The sequence below is a fragment of the Rhinoraja longicauda genome, chromosome 4 (genome assembly GCF_053455715.1).
Source record: "Rhinoraja longicauda isolate Sanriku21f chromosome 4, sRhiLon1.1, whole genome shotgun sequence".
Lineage (NCBI taxonomy): Eukaryota > Metazoa > Chordata > Chondrichthyes > Rajiformes > Arhynchobatidae > Rhinoraja > Rhinoraja longicauda.
Window position 1 is genome coordinate 11,004,611 of NC_135956.1, and position 22,481 is coordinate 11,027,091.

At 43.0% G+C, this 22,481-nt stretch overlaps 1 protein-coding gene across 6 annotated transcripts in view; it reads right to left on the reverse strand.

Moving 5' to 3' along the window:
* Positions 1–217: 217 nt before the first annotated feature.
* Positions 218–22,481, reverse strand: part of LOC144592571 (putative C-mannosyltransferase DPY19L4) — an 87,323-nt gene continuing 65,059 nt past the window's right edge. For all 6 annotated transcript variants that reach the window (XM_078397169.1, XM_078397170.1, XM_078397172.1 and 3 more), the window contains 3 exons: positions 18,587–18,719; positions 15,733–15,891; positions 218–11,590 (listed from right to left, as the gene is read on the reverse strand). In XM_078397169.1, coding sequence (XP_078253295.1) covers positions 11,417–11,590; positions 15,733–15,891; positions 18,587–18,719 — 466 coding nt within the window. In that variant the 3' untranslated portion in view covers positions 218–11,416. The remainder of the gene's footprint in view (positions 11,591–15,732; positions 15,892–18,586; positions 18,720–22,481) is intronic.

The window sequence follows — 22,481 nt, forward strand, 5'->3', positions numbered from 1 at the left end:
ATCCATGTTCTCAGGGATGCTGCCCCTGAGACCCCCTGCACCGTGTGTCTTTTTTTTTGTAAACCAGCATCTGCAGTTCCTTCCTACACATAAAAATTGAATGAAGTAATATCACAGTTTCTTGCATTTCTTTCATCCTGTTCAATCCCTGTATCCTTCAGCCTTTTATTTTGGGAAAGCAAATAGCCCCAAGTACAATGTTCATTTTCCACAACTTTTATTTGAAACAACATGTGTGCATATTTATACGGTGTATACTCAATATTTCCAAATTTAAACATCTTAATAAAATAGAATGAGATACATACATTCAGATGATGCACAGGTTAGGCGCTATTCAGCAGAATAGTATTGACATTTTAAGGTGAAAACGTACCTAGTTGTGTTCAGGATTAACAGAATACACAGATAGCAGTTTGTGAAATTGGTAAAATTCACTTGGTAATCCTATATAATCACTCATATTAATTTGGTATTTACCTACTAATAAATATTGATTAAAAAGATTATTAGACAGTTATAAGGGACTCTCACACATTATACAAGCCATGATACCTGAACCTAGCACGGAGCAAAAATGTATCAAAATCTAGCCTTTCCCCAGCCTGTGCTGCTCGATTCTACAAACAGATGATGTATTTACTAACTCACATGGGATGGAAAAAGAAACAGGTACCGCCACTACTTAAATTTACACAGCAGCATCTTAATTCTTTTGATTCATCAACTTTTAGTTTAGTTTAGACATACAGCACGGAAACAGGCCCCCCAGCCCACCGAGTCTGCACTGTCCAGCGATACCCGCACATTAACACTACCCTACGCACACTAGGGACAATTTACATTATTACCAAGCCAATTAACCTACAAACCTGTACGTCTTTGGTGTGTGGGAAGAAACCCACGTGGTCACGGGGCAACGTACAAACTCTGTACAGACAGCACCCATAGTCAGGATGGAACCCGGGCCTCTGGTGCTGTAAGGCAGCAACTCTACCGCTGCGCCACTATGTCACCCTTTTGTGGTGGGGTAACATCAGAAATTAGATCTGGTGATTTCCCTTTGGTATTTAAATTAAAATATATGATAGTTCACATTAGAGAAATACAGAAAAATACAGCGTGTAACAAGATACAACAGGTGCTGTCGTAGCGGTAGAGTTGCTGCCTTACAACGCTTTCAGTGACTACAACTACAGACGGAGTTTGTATGTTCTCCCTGGGACAAGAGGGTTTTCTCAGAGATCTTCAGTTTCCTCCCACTTTCCAAAGTCGCACAGGTTTGTAGGTTAATTGGCTTTGTATAACTGTATAAATTGTCCCGAGCATGTTAGGGTAGTGTTAGTGTGTGGGGATCGTTGGTCGGCAGTGCCTCGGTGGGCTGAAGGGCCTGTTTTCGCGGTGTGACTCTAAATGAAACAAGAGGTTTTTTCCCCTTCATAAAAGCATATCTGACACTTCAAATAGAATTCAGTGAGTAAACCAAACCTTGAAAATTTCCACCACTAAACTCAACAATTTGTGCTTGATCACTCCATACAGGCTTTTTCTCCCAGAAGTAGCAAGACTTTTCCTTTTTTTTTAATCAAAATTTATCAATCAGCATAATATACACATCAAAGAACATTCAACTTAATTCAATGTTTGTGTACAATTCATGTATGGCATTCTTTAAATGTTCATTCCAGTTCAACCAAGCATAGAAATGATAAAACGCTGTTCATTCCATCGGTGTTATGGTTTATTTTGGCATGCGTTAAGCAGAGTGCTGTCATAGGTTCAGTTTATTATTGTCACGTGTACTGAGGTACAGTGAATAGCTTTTTACAAACTAAATGTCACCATTCCTTCTCTCCAGAGATGCTGCCTTTTACAGAACTTCCCATCGTTATCGACAGATATAAGAAGCCTCAAGAAGGCAGCTACTATCAAAGACCCACTCCGCCCTGGCACTCGATTTCTTTTTCACTGCTACCTTTGGGAAGAAGGTACAGGAGACCCGGAACTATTAATCCCAGGCTCAAGAATAGCTTCATCCCATCAGCCATCAAGTCTTCAACCTGGATTGGACAGGTTAGTTGCAAGAAAAATGTTCCCGATGTTGGGGGAGTCCAGAACCAGGGGTCACAGTTTAAGAATAAGGGGTAGGCCATTTTGGACTGAGATGAGAAAAAACTTTTTCACCCAGAGAGTTGTGAATCTGTGGAATTCTCTGCCACAGAAGGCAGTGGTGGCCAATTCACTGGATGTTTTCAAGAAAGAGTTAGATATAGCTCTTAGGGCTAAGGGAATCAAGGGATATGGGGAGAAAGCAGGAATGGGGTACTGATTTTGGATGAACAACAATGATCATATTGAATGGTAGTGCTGGCTCAAAGGGCCGAATGACCTACTCCTGCACCTATTTTCTATGTTTAACCACAATCCTACTTCAGCACCAAACCACTATGTACTATGATGGTCAAGTTTACTTTACAATAACTAATAACATTGCATATTTACTGATGTTGTTTCATCTAATGCGCCTGTAAAGTTGCAGCAAGTAAGAATTTCATATTTCCCAGTTCATATGACAAATAAACGTTCTTGACATCTTGAGAAAATAACACTGGAACAGTGAACCAAACATTTAGAATAATGAGACGTAGTACAAAGAGCAAGCATTTCAGGGAGTAGTGTTGGATGCAGCTCTTTAGGGCTTTGGTTAGGGCACACCTGGAGTATAGCGTGTAGTTCTGGTCGCCCCATTACAGGAAAGATGTGGAGGCTTTGCAGAGGGTGCAGAGGAGGTTTACCAGAATGCTAGCTGGGTTAGAGGGTTTCAGCTACAAGGAGAGGTTGGACAGACTTAGATGGTTTTCTCTAGAATGTCAGAGGTTGAAGGGAGACTTGATAGACGTATATAAAATTATGTGAGGCATAGATAGAACAATCAGAATCTTTTTCCCAGGGTGGAAATGCCCAAACACTAGAGGGTATAGATAAAAGGTGAGAGGGGAAACCTATAATGGAGATGTATGGGGAAAGTTTGTTTGTTTACACAGAGGGAACACATTGCCTGGGGGTGGTGGTGGAGGCAGAACCAAAAGTGGCATTTAAGAAACTTTTAGATAGGCACATGGAATTGAAGGGAATGTAGGAATATGGATCACTTGCAGGCAGGTGAAATAGTTCAGCTAGGCATCATGCTCGGCACAAACATTGTGGGCCGAAGGGCCCATTCCTGTGCTGTACTGTTCTATATTCTAACGTTACCCAAAATAGTGTGATAGTCAGACCACGTGTTCAACGTAACACCAAAAAACAAGACAGTTCACGTTAGAGAAATGAAAATTAGAGTGTTTAGTTTTGGTAATACTCCAAGTTTACCAAATATTGTGGAAAGCTAAAGCAATTTTACACATAGTTTTTCTACACAAGGAATTAAATCCTTCGAATAAGGTACCATTTAAGAAGCAGGGATGAGATCAAGGATATTTGAAATGCAGCAATGCTATTATGATAAAGAATTAAGGTATATGGGAATGGGTTTAGTTTAGTTTAGAGATAAAGGCCCATCAGCCCAATAGTTCGCACTGACCAGCGATCCCCGTACATTAGCACTACCTACACACACTAGGGACAATTTACATGTACACCAAGCCAATTAACCGACAAACCTACACGTCTTTGGAGTGTGGAAGGAAACCGAAGATCTCAATGAAAATCCATGTGGTCACAGGGAGAACGTACAAACTCCATACAGACAGCACCCAGTCAGGATGGAACCCGGGTCTCCGGCGCTGCGAGGCAGCAACTCTACCGCTGCACTACTGTGCAGCCCATTAAATGTTTTTTTCTTTTCCCGTTTTGTTAAAAAGACATCCTACTCGTCATGCTTACATCTTTCAGGGGACTTGAGAAATGAAATAAATGGAGACTTCCTAACTGTAAAAGAGGAGATTGACGACAGATGAAAGAAAATGGTGCATCTATTCCGTAAATGCCAAGGATAATTCAGTCAAATACCATATGTAGCAAAATCGTACAATTGAAACATTATCCCCTTAGTTCAGTTAAGTTTATTGTCATGTGTACCGAGGTACGATGAAAATGTTTTGTTGAGTGCTATGCAGTCAGCAGAAAAACAATACATAATTACAATCGAGTCATTTACAGTGTATAGATACATAAGGGAATAACGTTTAATGCAAGGTAAAGCCAGAAAGCAATAAATGTTGCTGTAGGAGTAGAGCTTTGAGTGTGGAGCGATTGTAATGTGTGATTGTAGATCAGCTTCTGTGGCTAGCACGCAAATAGTCGCCTGGGTTAGGCACCATCTGGTATTTAAAACAACCCCAGCTCCTATTTTTTTTCCTGAATCGGTGCTGGATTAGAGAAAATACTCGTGTACATACATTGATTGAGTACTATATTGTACTAGACCAAGTGGACCCATTGGGCCCAAACAGGAGATATAGACAGTGATGTAGAGAGGTGCAGAACAAATGAATGAAAGAAATGCAAAAAAGTGACGATGAGAAAGGAAACAGGCCATTGATAGTTGTGTGCTTGGCGAGAATGAGTACAGACAATGAGACTCAACACGATGGCTTTGAAGCTGGTACGACTTGGGTGGGAAGGGATGGAGAGAGAGGGAATGCATTGGTTACTTGAAGTTAGAGAAATAATGATCAAAAATATATACATAAGAACATTGTTCAACTGAAGCCAGATAAAAAGTTCTAATATTTTATAACTGGGTCAATCAACTGTTGTCTGTAAACTTTTTAAAATGTTAACACTGTACCACATAGATACGCTTTCTTGTTTGATCAAGACTTGAACCAAATTGCTAATATTTTTTTCAAAGACAATTGTTTGACAAGATCCCGAAATTCTATGAACACGTACATTGATCAGACCAAAGTTAAAATAAATCACAGTGTCAATAAGTTCTCATGAAAATGCCTCAACAGTGCAGCTTTGGTTTTTATTCAAGTAGTCGCAGAGTAATCTGCGTATTAGGCATAGATAGACCAGATTGTCATGCATTCTCTTGGGTATGGTATAGGTTATCTCAGGTCTTGGTTTCACATAAAATATTGAATATTACCATTGTAGTGCCATATATTTTTTGAGTTTAGAGATAAACAGGTGTCAGAGGTAATGGGGAGAAGGCTGGAGAATGGGGTGAGGAGGGAGAGATAGCTCAGCCACGATTGAATGGTGGAGTAGACTTGATGGGCCGAATGGCCTAATTCTACTATTCCTTATGACCTTATACAGCGCGGAAAATGGCCCTTCGGCACAACCGAGTCCGCGCTGACGAGCGATCCCTGCACATTAATGCTATCCTACACTAGGGACAATTTACATTTTCACCAAGCCAATTAACCCACAAATCTGTCCGTCATTGGAGTATGGGAGGAAACCGAAGATCTCGGAGAAAACTCACAGGGAGAACATACAAACTCTGTACAGACAGCACTCGTAGTCAGGATCGAACCCGGGTCTCTAGCTTTGTAAGGCAACAACTCTACCGCTGAGCCCAATGTAGGGATTATTTCTAAAAAAAATCTTAGCTTATTCAGGGCAGCTTAATGTGTGGTAACACAATGTTAAGTATCTATATTCAACATAGCATCCAACCCAAGCGACTCTTTGTGTGGATTGGTTAGCATGCAACAAAAGCTTTTCACTCGTACACGTGGCAATAAACTAAACTCAAACTATAGAACGTAAAAAGCAACACTGATGATGGTCACAAGCCATAATAGGCTATACTATCATACCCACAGAAAGGCTCAAGTATTAAAATAGTAATGTCATAATACTGGGGGAAGGAATGAATGCAATGCTGTGCAAGATACATCTTCGGGATGCACTGGGACTGGAAGGCAGGATGAGAGAAGATTTGTTTTTGATTTATCCAGTTCCAAAAGTGCCATAAGACTTATGTGTAGGAAGGAACTGCAGATGCTGGGTTACACCGAAAATAGACACAAAATGCTGGAGACCCTTTTTCAGAAGAAGGAAAAAAGGTCTTGACCCGAAACATCACTTATTCCTTTTCCCCAGAGATGCTGTCTGACCCACAAGACTCGTGTTGGGTTTATATTTATTGCTGAAATGATTAGGACCCCCAGTACTCAAGTTAAATTGATATTCTGTAAACAGAACAAAAGAAAGCACTAAATCTAAAAATTTTGACCTTATGGAACAAGGCACCTTTTGTAATGGTTTCCAGTGTTAAATATGAAGATTACTAGCATGTAACATGGTCATAGATTATCTCCATTTTATTTTAATTCTAACATCTATTAATCTGTATCATAATATTTGATATTTCTTACATGTGGTCCACCTCAAGAAAGACAAATATCCCAAACCTGATGGCCACTTTCAGTGTGAAGCAAGAAATGTTCAGTCTGAAGAAGGGTCTCGACCCGAAACGTCGCCCATTCCTTCTCTCCTGAGATGCTGCCTGACCTGCTGAGTTACTCCAGCAAAATGATGGATCTCTGCATACCTCGTTTCTCTCCACTCACTACTGAAAGTTTGCAATTTTTCAACACAAAGACACAGCCAGAGACAAACTTATAACTAATGTGTCCACACATTTCTTACTCCAATCAAAGACCAGTTATTCGATTACTCCAACCAGTATTAGAATTACAATGGAAAAATCATGTATATTAAATCTATTTGAGAGGGTCATTTACCAAAGCTGATAAAGGAACTGTTTATAGATAATTGGGTAATCGGATTTCCTAACGACTAGAAAAGACATTCGTAGCAAAAATGAAGACACACTGACCTTGTGACTTGGGTTGATAATTGAATGAGACGAGAGACATAGTGTGGATATACGGAATACTGTTGGATTGAATACGTTGTCCTTCCTTAGGAAGCCCAAGTTTTGCAGCCTAAAAACTAATGATTTAGCTGAAGCAATAACATTAGATATCCAAGTTTGCACAAATTACTAAATGATCATTTACACTCCAAGAGGTATAGACTCGAGTAGGAAGAGGTAAACACAGTTTTTAGCTTATTCGTTTAGTTTAGAGATACATCTTGGAAACAGGCCCTTCGGCCCATCAAGTCCGCGCCGACCAGTGATCACCTGTACACGAGCATTAAGCTACACATTAGGGAACATTTACAATTTTACCAAGCCAATTAACCTACAAACTCGTGCGTCTATGGAGTGTGGGAGAAAACCGGAGTACCTGGAGAAAACCAACATGGTCACGGGTAGAACATACAAACTCCGTACAGACAGCATTCGTAGTCAGGATTAAACATGGGTCTCTTATCCTGTAAGGCAGCAACTCTACCGCTGCCCCACCGTGCCACCAAAACTAGGGTGCAGTGGAAAATTAAAGATGGGCACAAAGTGCTGGAGTAACTCAGGCAGCATCTCTGGAATAAATTGATGGGTGATGTCTCGGGTCGGAACCGAGGAGAGTGGGATAACGTACAATTATTGTGAACGGGTGATTTATGGTTGGTGGGATTTTGGACCCGCTTCCATGCTGTATCTCTAAAGCTCACACCAACACAACAAAGCTTGTGCAGGATGATTAAGAATCGTCTGAACCTCAGACATAATTTTTAAGAAAGCTTAATAGGCACCCTTTCATCTACTTAATAAAATGGTAACTTTAAAAAAATGCTAAATGACAAAATAAATCGCGACATTTAAAAAGGGACAATATTTGAGATATTTTCATCTGATTATCAACGTGAGGAAAGACAGGCTGTGAAAAGGAACGTCTTCATAGTGCGTTTTCTACTGTGAACATCAGGTATTTAGGAATTTTACTTCCTAAACTTCCTGTTTAGGAAGTAAAATTCTTCCTAAACAGTTTCAATTGCAAACCAAATCTCTTGTGCATCAACATGACACCTTCCCTCCATTTCTACACTTTGTATCAGACAGCTTTTTTGAGTGAAATTTATGTGTCATTTTTGGTAGAGGCTGCACAAGAGGTTTACCAGGATGCTGCCTGGATTAGAGGGCATTACCTATAAGGAGAAATTGGCCAAATTTGGTATGTGTAGGAAGGAACAGGAGATGCTGGATAAAAACCGAAGACAGACACAAAATGCTGGAGTAACTCAGCAGGACAGGCAGCATCTCTGGTTAGAAGGAATGGGTGACGTTTCGGGTCTGAAGGGTTTCGAACCAAAACTTCATCCATTCCTTCTATCAAGAGATACTGCCTGTCCTGCTGAGTTACTCCAGCATTTTATGTCTATCTTTGGACAAACTTGGATTGTTTCCTCCGGAGCGTCGGAGGTTGAGGATAGACCTGGTAGACGTGTATAAAATTATGAGACAGTCAGAACCTTTCTCCCCCATGATGGAAATGTTTGACTATAGAGGGCATACATTTAGACAATAGACAATAGGTGCAAGAGTAGGCCATTCGGCCCTTCGAGCCCGCAACGCCATTCACTGTGATCATGGCTGATTATTTAAGGTCAGACAGGGAAAGTTTAAAGATGTGCCGGGCAAGTTTTAAAAAAAAAAAACAGAGTGGTGTATGCCTTGTAACATGCTGCCAGGATTGGTGCCAGAAGCAGATACGATTGTGGTGTTTAGGAGGCTTTGAGATAAACACATGGATATGCAGGGAATTGGAGGGATATTGATCATACATCATTCATTCACATGCATCAGAGGAACTTAGTTTAGTTGGCTTTACCTTGCACTAAACATTATTCCTTTATCATGTATCTGTACACTGTGAATGGTTCGATTGTAATCGTGTATTGTCTTTCCGCTGACTGGATAGCACGCAACAAAAGCGTTTCACTGTACCCTCGGTGCACGTGACATTGAAGCGCCTCATGTTGATTTAGTTTAGTTTAGAGAAACAGCGCGGAAGCAGGCTCTATACATGACAATAAACCACACTGAACAAACTTGGCACCGAGTTCAGCACAGACATTGTGGGCCGATGGGCCAGTGCCTGTGCTGTGCTCTCCTACTTCTACGGTTTTCTACTATCTGTCAGGAACCACACTTATTATTTACGATCGACTGGGTTTATATTCACTGGAGGGGATCTTCTAGAAACATATAAAATTCTTAAGGGATTGGACAGGCTAGATGCAGGAAAAATGTTCCCTATGTTGGGTGAGTCCAGAACCAGGGGGTCACAGTTTAAGAATAAAGGGTAGGCCATTTAGGACTGAGATGAGGAAAAACTTTTCCACCCAGAGAGTTGCGAATCTGTGGAATTCTCTGCCACAGAAGGTAGTGGAGGCCGATTCACTGGATGTTTTCAAGAGAGAGTTGGATATAGCTCTTAGGGCTAACAGAATCAAGGGATATGGGGAGAAAGCAGGAACGGGGTACTGATTCTGGATGATCAGCCATGATCATATTGAATGGTGGTGCTGGCTCGAAGGGCTGACTGGCCTACTCCTGCACCTACTTTCTACGTTTCTGTGTTTACACTGCCTAATATCTACAGCTTAATCTTTCACCGATGATCAGCTGCCTTGAAAGGAGAAAACGGAGTCACCTGCCTTCAATCCACGCAACCATAAGATAAATCTTCCCAAGAGAGATGCGATAAGTTAAGTCACAAGCTAACGGGCAGCACAGCGGTAGAGTTGCTGCCTTACAGCACTTTCAGCACCAGAGACCCGGATTCAATTCCAACTACGGGTGCTGACTGTACGGAGTTTATACGTTCTCCCCGTGACCCACGTAGGTTTTCCCTTAGATCTTCGGTATCCTCCCACACCCCAAAGACGTACAGGTTTCTAGGTTAATTGGCTTTGTATAAAAATGTAAATTGTCTCTAGAGTGTGTGTGTGTGTGTGTGTGTGTGTGTGTGTGTGTAGGATAGTGTTAATGTGCGGGGATCGCTGGTCGGCACGGACTTGGTGGGCTGAAGGTTTCTGCACTGTTTCTCTAGACTAAACTAAATCAACATTTAACACTTCAATGATCAGCGGAACACAAACACCAGCTTGGCCTAAAGAAGCTTAAAGCACCTGTATGTCCCACCAGCCCATCTACAGGGTGTCCTTGAACCTTCTCAACACCCAGTGTTTCGGAAGATGGCACATCATTCAAAGTGAAACCCTAAAAATATTTTCTCTCAAACAAAACAACTAATCTGGTAACACCATTCCTTGGAAATCAAAGCTTTCTGTCAACTTGAAAACAACATCCCCTGCACAATTAAAACCGAGTCCTAATAATTCATTACACAATGGCATTTACTATTAATCTATTTTACCATATGGGATTGGTATATTTTACTGCACATCTGAATTGCATGGATATTTAAACTGGAGTGCTACTACAGTGCCACAGACAGTTGTGAAGGCCAAGTCAATGGATATTTTTAAGGCAGATTCAGGGGCTCTTGATTAGTAGGGGTGTCGGAGGTTATGGTGAGAAGGCAGGAGAATGGGGTTGGGAGGGAAAGATAGAACGGCCATGTTAGTAGACCTGATGGGCCGAATGGCCTAATTCTGCTCCTAGAACCTACGATTACATGCTACTCCATCCACAAATTAAAACAAAATTACAATACATAGTAATGCTTAAAACCAACTTTTGGTAAGGCATCAGAGACTCAGCAGTGTAACCTTGCTCCTCTGTGTGATTGTAATCAGAATAAAGTACTTTTATAGTACCCAGAGCAATACTTCTCTTTAATAATGTTTATTACTGATTCAAAGATTACTTGAGCTTTGGGCTGAGCTCAGGCACAGAGTATATGTCCACCATGTCCAAGTGTTCAAAGTGCAGTGGTTCAAGACGGTGTTGGTCGGTAAGGCCAAACAATACAGACAAACACCAAACAATACAGTTGTTTCCAAACAATACACTTAATCTTAGCAGCTGATTTAGCAGGTTTTCGGTTAACTTTTTGTTTAGTTTAGTTTAGAGTTAAATCACGGAAACAGGCCCTTTGGCCCACCGAGTCCGCAACGACCAGCGATCCCCGCAGACTAACATTATCCTACACACACTGGGGACAAATTTATATTTATAGCCAGCCAATTGACCTACAAACCTGTACGTCTTTGGAGTGTGGGAGGAAACCGAAGATCTCTGAGAAAACCCACGGGGAGAACGTACAAACTCCCTACGGACAGCGCCCGTAGTTGGGATCGAACCTGGGTCTCCGGCGCTAGAAGGCAGCAACTCTATCGCTGCGCCACCGTGCCACCTAAACTTGCTTTAATTGAATTGATGTTTATGTTTTAGACTTTCATTCTGGGTAACAGTGTAGGCAGATCTTAGGGGAGAAAAAAGATGGGCTGACTTATAAAAAAAAAATTAAAAAGAAAACAACTTTTTTTTTCCCCCCAAAAGTTCCATACGCCAAAGGAACACAAAAAATTAAATATATGCAGCAAAAATAAGGGTGTAGATTCAAAAGGCTTCAAATCTTCATCAATATTGAAATGATATTAGTGTGTTGATTCTGTACACACGATATGACCGGTTCCAATAGACACGCGTGAAATAGTTGATGTAGGGAGAATAGTCCAGCTTAATCTCATGGCAGAATCGTCCATGAAGTGAAAACTCATAGTTTGTGTCACTATCATCTTCGTTATTGAGTATCTGTAACAGGAGGAGACACAAAAGAAGGATAGTAAAAGCTTCTTTAGATACGTTAAGAGTAAAAGATTAGTGAAGACAAATGTGGGTCCCTTGAAGGCAGAAACAGGAAATGGCAGGAGTTGAACAGATACTTTGGATCCGTCCTCACTAAGGAAGACGCAAACAATCTCCCAGATATACCAGAGGACAGAGGATCTAGGGAGACAGAGGAACTGAAAGAAATTTGTATTTGGAGAGAAATAGTATTGGGTAGACTGATGGGACTGAATGCTGATAAATCCCCAGGGCCTGATGGTCTGCATCCCAGGGTACTCAAGGAGGCGGCTCTAGAAATTGTGGATGCATTGATGATCATTTTCCAATGTTCTATAGATTCAGGATCAGTTCCTGTGGATTGAAGAGTAGCTAATGTTATCCCACTTTTCAAGAAAGGAGCGAGAGAAAAAACTGGGAATTATAGACCAGTTTGCCTATAGGTGATGGGGAAGATGCTGGAGTCAATCATTAAAGAAATAATAACAGCGCATTTGGATAGCAGTAAAAGGATTGGTCCAAGTCAGCATGGATTTATGAAGGGGAAATCCTGCTTGACGAATCTTCTGGAATTTTTTGAGGATGTGACAAGTAAAATGGATGAAGGAGAGCCAGTGGATGTAGTGTATCTAGACTTTCAGAAAGCCTTTGATAAGGTCCCATACAGATTAGTGGGTAAAATTAGAGCACATGGTATTGGGGGTAGGATATTGACATGGATAGAGAATTGGTTGGCAGACAGGAAGCAAAGAGTAGGAATAAACGGGTCCTTTTCAGAATGGGTGGCAGTGTGAACTGCGAAGAGGATGCTAGGAGGTTGCAGGGTGACTTGGACAGGTTGAGTGAGTGGGCAGATGCATGGCAGATGCAGTATAATGTAGATAAATGTGAGGTTATCCACTTTGGTGGCAAGAACAAGGAGGCAGATTATTATCTCAATGGTGTCAGATTAGGAAAAAGGGAAGTGGGTGTCCTTGTGTCACTAAAAGTAAATATGCAGGTACAGCAGGCAGTGAAGAAAGCTAATGGCATGTTGGCCTTCATAACGAGAGGATTTGAGTATAGGACATCTGAACTATAGCAGTTCTGCAGTTGTACAGGGCCCTGGTGAGACCACTTCTGGAGTATTGTGTGCAGTTTTGGTCTCCTAATTTGAGGAAGGACATCCTTGCTATTGAGGCAGTGTAGCGTAGGTTCACGAGGTTAATCCCCGGGATGGCGGGACTGTCATATGAGGAAAGATTGGTAAGACTGGGCTTGTATTCGCTGGAATTTAGAAGGATGAGAGGGGTTCTTATAGAAACGTATAAAATTATAAAAGGACTGGACAAGCTAGATGCAGGAAAAATGTTCCCAGTGTTGGGGGTGTCCAGAACCAGGGGGTCACAGTCTAGGAATAAACAGGAGGCCATTTAAAACTGAGGTGAGAAGAAACTGTTTCCCCCAGAGAATTGTGAGTTTGTGCAATTCTCTACCACAGAAGGCAGTAGAGGCCAATTCACTGCATGAATTTAAAAGAGAGTTAGATAGAGCTCTAGGGGCTAGCGGAATCAAGGTATATGGGGAGAAGGCAGGCACGGGTTACTGATTGTGGATGATCAGCCATAATCACAATGAATGGCGGTGTTGGCTTGAAGGGCCAAATGGCCTCCTGCTGCACCTATTTTCTATGTTGCTGAAACACCAAAATCTCCGTTACCGACACTACCGAACAAAGAGGGAATAGCAGAACAGCCAGAAACAAACTAATAAAATAGATATTAAATAAACTTGCATCATGTATTGTCTTTCTGCTGACTGGCTAGCACGCAACAAAAGCTTTTCACTGTACCGTGACAATATACTAAATCTCAAATCCCCAAAAATAGTTTTGCACAAGACCAAAACTATTTGCATGCAAATTATTTTCATTATATTCAACGTTAAATGCCCCAAAGAGAGTTTTTTATTGTAAACTTCAAATTAGGCCTAATTTATTTAATCCCCCCTGCCCCGCCAAACACATTTCACACCATTTTTAAATTAAAGACAACTTATTTTCAAAACATTATTAATTTTGCCTTTGACATTACCATCAGCTCCACTCTTGCAAGCTTATTTTTGTGGCAGATAATTTCACATTTTATTCGTCTTGATTTTAATTGTTTGGGGATTATAAATTTGTGCTTCGTCTTTACAACCTCTCACCCTAACAGGAAACAATCTGTCCTTGTTCATAACGGAGATAGGCACGAAAAGCTGGAGTAACTCAGCGGGTCAGGCAGCATCTCTGGAGAGAAGGAACAGGTGACGTTTCGGGTCGAGACCCTTCTACAGACTCATCTTGCATTGTCTCTTTCTGTTCTTTCGAGAGCAAAAAGGGGACCCGGCAGGGGGCCCAAGAATAGAGGGAGCCATTGGGGCTGGGGGTGTCACCAAAAACAAAGGGGGATCTAGTGGGGGGCCGCTGAGAACAATGGGGGCCTCAGCGTGGGGGACCGCCAAGCAAAAAGGGGGACCGAGTGGGGGCCGCCAGGAACAAAGGGGGCCCCAGCGGAGGGGGGCCGCTGTGAACAAAGGGCGGCCCCAGCGGAGGGGGGCCGCTGTGAACAAAGGGCGGCCCAGCGTGGAGGACCGCCAAGAACAAGGGGGGATCCAGTGGGGGGCCACCAAGAACAAGAAAGGACCTGGTGGAGGCCGCCAAGAACAAGGAGGGACCTGGTGTGTGGGCCGCCTAGAGCAGCTGGGGGGCCGCCAAGAATAGAGGAGGGGTCCCAAAGAACAAAGGGGAGACCCAGCAGGGGCCACAGAGAACAAAGAGGGGCCCGCTGGGGGGCTGTCTGCTGCACGTGCGGTGGCAGGCCTGGTTTGCCACTGCGAGCAGAAGTTAAAACAGCTCGATGAACGTTGGACAGCTGGCGAACAGCTTTGCCGGTACCAGAAACATGGTGACACTTGGTGACACTGCCCAGAGGAGGTCTGCTGTATGATTTTACCGCGTTGTATGCAAAACAAAGCATTTCAGTGTACTTCGGTACACGTGACAATAAAATATAATTGATTCAACAGTGAAGGTGAATACTGGAATAGGTGACGGTTCGGTTCCTTTCGGTTTGGTTTGGTTCGACCCAAAACGCCACCCATTCCATCTCTCTGGACTGAAGGGTCTCGACCCGAAACGTCACCCAGAGATGCTGCCGGTCCCGCTGAGTTACTCCAGCTTTTTGTGTCGATATTGGATGTACAGGTTTAGGTTTAGATTCAGCAGGGAAACAGGCCCTTCGGCTCACCGGCCGACCAGCGATCCCCGCACATTAACTCTATCCTACACACACTAGGGACAATTTTTACATTTACCAAGCCAATTAACCTACAAACCTGTACGTCTTTGGAGTGTGGGAGGCAACCGAAGATCTCAGAGAAAACCCACGCAGGTCACGGGGAGAACGTACAAACTCCGTACAGACAGCACCCGTAGTCGGGATTGAACCCGGGTCTCCGGCGCTGCATTCGCTGTAAGGCAGCCACTGCGCCACCGTGACCACACAAGTATGTCATTCCCAAAATTCTAAAGATTTTCCTCATCAATTTTCAAAATATTGAGTAGGAAAAATATGAAAATTGAGTAGGAAAGAGAGGCTGAGACTTTCTCACAAAGAAAAAAAGAATAATTGTTCTTCCTTCCATTTTGTGGATATTTTCTGTCATATCCAAATAGTACATCCTTCCATCTTAGAGATCAATAGATCGGGTACACGAGAGGAATAGATCAGGTAGATGCAAAGAGTCTCTTGCCCAGAGCAGGGGAATCGAGAACCAGAGGACATAGGTTTATCGTGAGGGGGGGAAAGATTTAATAGGATCCTGAGGTAACATTTTCACACAAAGGGTGGTGGGTGTGTGAAACGAGCTGCCAGAGGAGGTAGTTGAGGCAGGTACTATTGCAACATTTAAGAAACATTTAGACTCATACATGGATAGGACGGGTTTGGGGAGATATTGGCCAAAAGGGGGCAGTATAGATGGGGCATGTGTAGATGGGGCATGTTGGTCGGTGTGGGCCGAAGGGCCCGTTTCCACACCGAATCACTATCTTCTTAACAAACCAAATAGATATTAAATAAACTTACATGGCCATTTGCAACATCCACCAGATCCTTTACGCGGCAGCCTTTCACTGGTCCCATATCATTACAAATTCCTTCTTCAATGATAACATAATCGGCTTTGTATGACACGAGGATCATGTAGATATCTTCTGCAGATCTCCTGGAATAGACCTGGTAAATCTAGTGACAGAACAGTCAATTTTGTTTTTGTAAATTTCTTCATTACAATTCACTCTGTTAAACTTTCAAGCAAAGCTACAATCTTTCCACCTTCAATATGGACAATGCTAATTCCTTAAGGGAGAACTTGCTAAAGGACTCTCGACTCTCAGTATTTCACCCAACTCGCAGCTGTTGATAAATGAGCATAGAAAATGTATTGTTATATTATTGAACACCAGTGTCAGAGTATGGTATGATGATCATCTAACAAACCTGTCACACCTACTGTTCTTATCGCATGCCTTTGTTCCATCCATCAGGGCGGCACAGGTGCCTAGCGGTAGAGCTACTACCTTACAGCGCCAGAGAACCGGGTTCGACCTGACTACAGGTGCTGTCTGTACGGAGTTTGTACCTTGTCCCTGTGACCGCGTGGGTTTCCTCCCACACTCCAAAGATGTACAGGTTTGTAGGTTAATTGGCTTGGTAAAAAAGTAAATTGTTCCTAGTGTGCGTAGGGTAGTGTTAGTGTGTGGGGATGGCTGGTCAGTGTGGACCCAATGGGCTGGGGGGGCCTGTTTCCGTGCTGTGTGCCTAAACTAAACTAAAAGTTGCTGAATCTATAGATTTAAGATGCTGCTGTGTAAATTTAAGTTGGGGCTGTACCTGTTTCTTTACCCATCCTATCTGAGTTAGCAAATACATCATCTGTTTGTAGAATTGGGTAGCACAGGCTGGAGAAAGGCTAGATTTTGATATATTTTGCTCCGTGCTGGGTTCAGGTACGTTCTCCCCGTGACCTGTGTGGGTTTTCTCTGAGATCTTCGGTTTCCTCCCACACTCCACAGACATACAGGTTTGTAGATTAATTGGCTTGGTGTAACTGTAAAATTGTCTGTAGCGTGTGTAGGATAGTGTTAATGTGCGGGGATCGCTGGTTGATGCGGACGTGGGCCGAAGGGCCTGTTTCCATGCTGTATCTCTAAACTGAACTAAAATCTATCTGTCAAAAAAACCCTTGCCAGTGTTGACCTATTACCCGCCACGCTTTGTCCTGCCTCCTCTTTTCCAACTTCTCCCCCCTACAACTAGTCTGAGGAAGGGTCTCAGCCTGAAACATCATGTATCCACGATCTCCAGAAATGCCGCCTGACCCGCTGTGTTACTGCAGCACTTTGCATCCCTTTGGGTAATAACCAGCATCTGTAGATCTTTGATTCTAACATCCAGCCAGATTCCCTGTTAAATAGGAGTCACAAGAAATCGCAGATGCTGAAATCTTGAGCAAAACAAAATGGGGGAGGAACTCAGCGAGTCAGCCAGTATCTTGGGAGGGAATGGAACCCTCTCCTCCTTTCAGACTGCTTGATCTGTCAGGCTTATCAACCTGAAGAAGCGTCCAACTCCAAAACGTCGCCTGTCCATTCCCCCCCCCCCCCACAGATGCTGCCTGACCCGCTCAGTTAATCCAGCACTTTGTGTTTCCCTGTCCAATCGGATTTATTGCATCGTAACTAGATACGGCCATGGCTATTGGAGACATTTTCTTCAATCGGATTTCAACGTTACATCTTTGCACTAAATTTTGTACCCTTTATCTGTGCACTGTGGATGGCTTGAGTGTATTCTTGTATAGTCTTTTCTTTGACAGGATAGAACGCAAACTAGTTTTTCACTGTACCTCGGTACACGTGACAATAATAAACTAAACTAAACTTTGGTGCGGCACGGTGGCGCAGCGGTAGAGTTGCTGCTTTACAGCGCCAGAGATCCAAGTTTGACCATGACTACGATTGCTGTCTGTATGGAGTTTGTACGTTCTCCCCGTGACCTGCTTGGGCTTTCTCCGAGATCTCCAGTTTCCTTGTACATTCCAAAGACGCGCAGGTTTGTAGGTTAATTAACTTCAGTAAAAATTGTAAATTGTCCCTATTGTGTAGGATGGTGCTAGTGTACGAGGATCACTGGTCAGCGTGGACCCGGTGGGTCGAAAGGCCCGTTTCCATGCTGTATCTCCAAACTAAACACACCTTATAATGGTGGAGGTAGAGAGGGTGCATGAGGTTTACCAGAAGGCTGCCTGGATTGGAAGCTATTAGTTATAAGGAGAGTGTAGGAACTAACTACAAATGCCAGTTTACACTGAAGAGAGACACAAAATGCTGGAGTAACTCAGCAGGACTGCTGGATCTCAGTTGTATTCTGAGCACATAAACTACACTTGATCAATGCTCCTCGCTTTTGCATTGAATAGTTTAGTTTAGTTTAGAGATACAGAGCAGAAACAGGCCCTTTGGCCCACCGAGTCCGCGCTGACCAGCGATCCCCGCACATTAACACTATCCTACACACACTAGGGACAATTTACACATACACCAAGCCAATTAACCTACAGACCTGCACGTCTTTCGAGTGTGGGAGGAAACCGAAGATCTCGGAGAAAACCCACTCAGTCACGGGGAGAACGTACAAACTCCGTCCAAACAGCAACCGTAGTCAGGATCAAACCCAGGTCTCCAGCGCTGCAAGCGCTGTAAGGCAGCAACTCTACCGCTGCACCACCGTGCCGCCCTGCCGAATAGTGGCGTTAGTCCACACGGGGGCAAAAGGGTAAAGTGCACATCGGTTCATCTGGTGGCTCCGTAACTGGGTAAAAGAGTCGCGCGTGACGTGACGTGACGTGCAGCCTGATAAGCCACGATGAAACACTCACCTCCTCTGTGCGTTTCCTCATGTCTCTATCTGAATAGAGTGGGTGCATGGTCACTGTTCGCCCGGTGCACAGCTTCACTGTCCCCATAAGCTGCATACTGCCCGCAAACACTGAGGCCGTCGGAGTTTGTCTTCTAGGTGAAAAGGCAATGATAAGGATTTTTTTTTGCAATCATGCATTGTCTTTCCGCTGACCAGTTAGCACACAGAAGCTTTACAATGTACCTCGGTAGACGTGACAATAAACTAAACGGAACTTATCTTAACTTCGTACCGAAGTGTTCAAACATAGAAAATAGGTGCAGTAGGCCATTCGGCCCTTTGAGCCAGTACTGCCATTCAGTATGGTCATGGCTGATCATTCAAAATCAGTACACTGTTCCTGCTTTTTCCCCTATATTCCTTGATTCCATTAGCCCCAAGTGCTATATCTAACTCTCTCTTGAAAACATCCAGTGAATTGGCCTCCACTGCCTACTGTGGCAGAGAATTCCACAGATTCACAACTCTCTGGGTAAAAAGGTTTTTCCCTCATCTCAGTCCTAAATGGCCAACCCCTTATTCTTAAACTGTGACCGCTGGTTCTGGACTCCCCCAAAATAGAAGTAAAGCCAACCATAATCTTTCATAAACCAGCATCTTTTAGTTCCTTGTGTCAGTGAACTTGTAGAGCTGCTGCCTTACAGCGCCAGAGACCTGGGCCTGATTCTCACTACGGCTGCTGTCTGTAGTGCGAGTACCTTCTCCCCGTGATCACGTGGGTTTTCTCTGGGTGCTCCCACACTCCAAAGACTGACAAGTTTGTAGGTTAATTGGCTTCGGTAAAATTGTAAATGGTTCCTAGTGTGTAGGATTGTGCTAGTAGTGTATGGGGTGATCACTGGTTGGCACGGACTCGGTGGGCCGAAGGGACTGTTTCCGCTCTGTATCTCTAGAGCTTAAAGTAAAGTGAAGTCCCTGTGGCCGCGTGAGGTTTTCTCCACTTTCTTCCCACATCCCAAAGACGTCTGGGTCTGTAGGTTAATTAGCCTCTGTAAATTGCCCTTGGTGCGTGCAGGGAGTGAATGAGAAAGTGGGATAACATAAAACTAGCATGAAAGGGCGATCGACGGTCAGCGTGGCCCTGGTGGGGAGAAGGGCATGTTTCCACGCTGGGTCTCTAAACTAAACTAAAATCTACTTTCTTTGCGGCCAATTTAAGTTTCCAGAAAATTATAAGATTTCTAAGAAAACTACAGACAGTGGCCGAGGAGAAAACAACAAAGCTCATACGTTTAAGTAAGGAACAAATACACAAACCTGTATTGATTGAGCGGCTTAAAATTTCTTTTGGGAATAGCTTAAAGTGGATCACATGCAACTCAAAGTGCCAAGTAACAAAGCAGTCTGCCACTTGCTTATCCCCTTATATAATAGTCATTAGTATCCCTGTAACATAATCCAGGTTGCACATTAAAAGGAGAGAAAGAGAGAGAGGCAAAATGCACCATTCAGGTATTTTCAAAAAGGATAGCCTTCCTCAAGCCTGAGGATAGCCTCAAAAAGGATAGCATGAAGATCAAAATTATGGAAATAAGTTGGAATCCTATTTAAAATCCTCTGCCTCCCGATGATTCCTCGGAGAAAACATTTTAGCAGAGGGATGGTGCCCTTAAAAAAAAGTTAAGATTCAATTAACAACGCAACAAAGTGCTTATGCAAACATTATGCAAAATGGCTCCATAACATAGAGAGTTTGTCACTCATATTGGCTATCTGAAAATAAAATCAGAAATATAATTTTAGAAATCAGTTCACTAATTTAGTTTAGTTTAGTTTAGAGGTATCATGTATTGTCCGCTAACTAGTTAGCATGCAACAAAAGCTTTTCAGTGTATCTCGGTACACGTGACAATAAACTAAACTCAGATACAGTGCGGAAACAGGCCCTTCGGCCCACTGAGCCCGCGCCGACCAGCGATCCCCACACACTAACACTATCCTACACATACTTGGGACAATTTACAATTTTACCCAAGCCAATTAGCCTACAAACATGTAGGCCTTGAGTGTGGGAGGAAACCGGAGCACCATGCGGTCACGGGGAGAACGTACGAACTCCGTACAGACAGCACCCGTAGTCAGGATTGAACCCGGGTCTCTGGCGCTGTAAGGCAGCAAATCTACCACTGCACCACCGTGCTGCCCCCGTTCAAAAGTAGTTCAAAGATATTTCAAAATAACCGATTCAATATTCCCTGCAAGTTATTTCAGTTTGCAAGATTAATATTCCAAGTGACTGAAATGACTTGAATTGAAAACCTTTCACTGATCTGTCCAGCTGTTAGCAGTCACAGTGGGTAGATAATGCAATTATTTGGGCTCTTAGACAAGGCGAGATAATATGTTGTAAATGCTTACTAATGTGGGGCTTCCATAACAAAGTAGAAAGGCAGGCAGCAAATTAAAACAACTATGCACGAAAGCTGGAAGTATTCAAGTGAAAGTTGCCAAACCCAGCTGTATGGAGAGTAGGATCTGGTGAAGAGGTGCAATTGTTCCCAGTGGCGTGGTAGCTCCGAGCAGGGCACGTGCCAGATAACTGTGATAGATAATCCCTTTGTCTACCTGAACAAGCTGCTTATATTTTATACACAGTGGACAGCTCTCCATCTGACTTTGGTAACAAGTGAAAGTTTACGGTCTGCCACAAAAGATTGGGCTAAAACCATGTTGCATTCAAAAAGTGGTAATTATATCCACATTAGTAACATAGAAAATAGGTGCACGAGTAGGCCATTCGGCCCTTCGAGCCAGAACTGCCATTCAATATGATCATGGCTAATCATCTAAAATCAGTACCCCTTTCCGGCTTTTTCCTCATATCCCTTGATTCCCTTAGCCTTAACTCTCTCTTGAAAAGAGTAGTAAGCAAGTTACTCAAATTTACATTTACATTAAATTTAAAGATGCAGCACGGAAACAAACCCCATGGCCGCACAGACCAGCAATCTGGAGGTCTTTGGAGTATGGGAAGAAACAAAAGTTCTCAGAGAAAACTCACATGGGCGACAGGGAGAATGTACAAACTTTGTACAGACAGCACCCGTAGCCCAAGCAAAATATGAAATGCTGTTCCTCCAATTTGAGTGTGGCCTCACTCTGACAGTGGGGGACGCCCAGGACAGAAAGGTCAGTGTGGGAATGGGAAGGGGAGTTAAAGTGTTTGGAAACCACTACACACTACACATTGAATGGTGGTGCTGGCTCGACGAGCCAAATGGCCTACTCCTGCACCTATTGTCTATTGTACTATACTGGTCGATAAAGAATTTAGATAATACACAAGGCCACATAATCAAATTTCTCAACAAAATAAGAATACATGACTTTTGAGGTAAGAAAACAGACATTGTAGGGTTCTATCCCCTGCAATTTAGAGGTTCATTGGTGATTTCACCAAAGCATTCAAGATAATAAAGGCTTGAAGCATACAAGGATTGAACTGGATGAATGGAATGCAAAAATCTATGATCTAACATCAAGGAGCTGCAGATGCTGGTTTACAACAAAGATAGACACAAAATGCTGGAGTAACTCAGCGGGGCGGGCAGCATCTCTGAAGAAAAGGGAAAGTATTTTTAATTGTTTTTTGGAATCTAAGATTCAGAAGCCCAGAAGCACAAACTAGAGCCTAATATTTAAATGAAATTGAGAAACACATCCACACTCAAAGGGTGGTAGAGATGTGAAACACTTTATCCGCAAACAGCAACCAATGTCAGGTCAATTTTAAATCTAGAACGATGGATCTTCATAACTGAACACCGTAGGAGGTACAGAGCAACTGCAGACATGTGGAATTTGGCAGGACAGGCAGCATCTCTGGAGAGAAGGAATGGGTGACATTTCTGCTC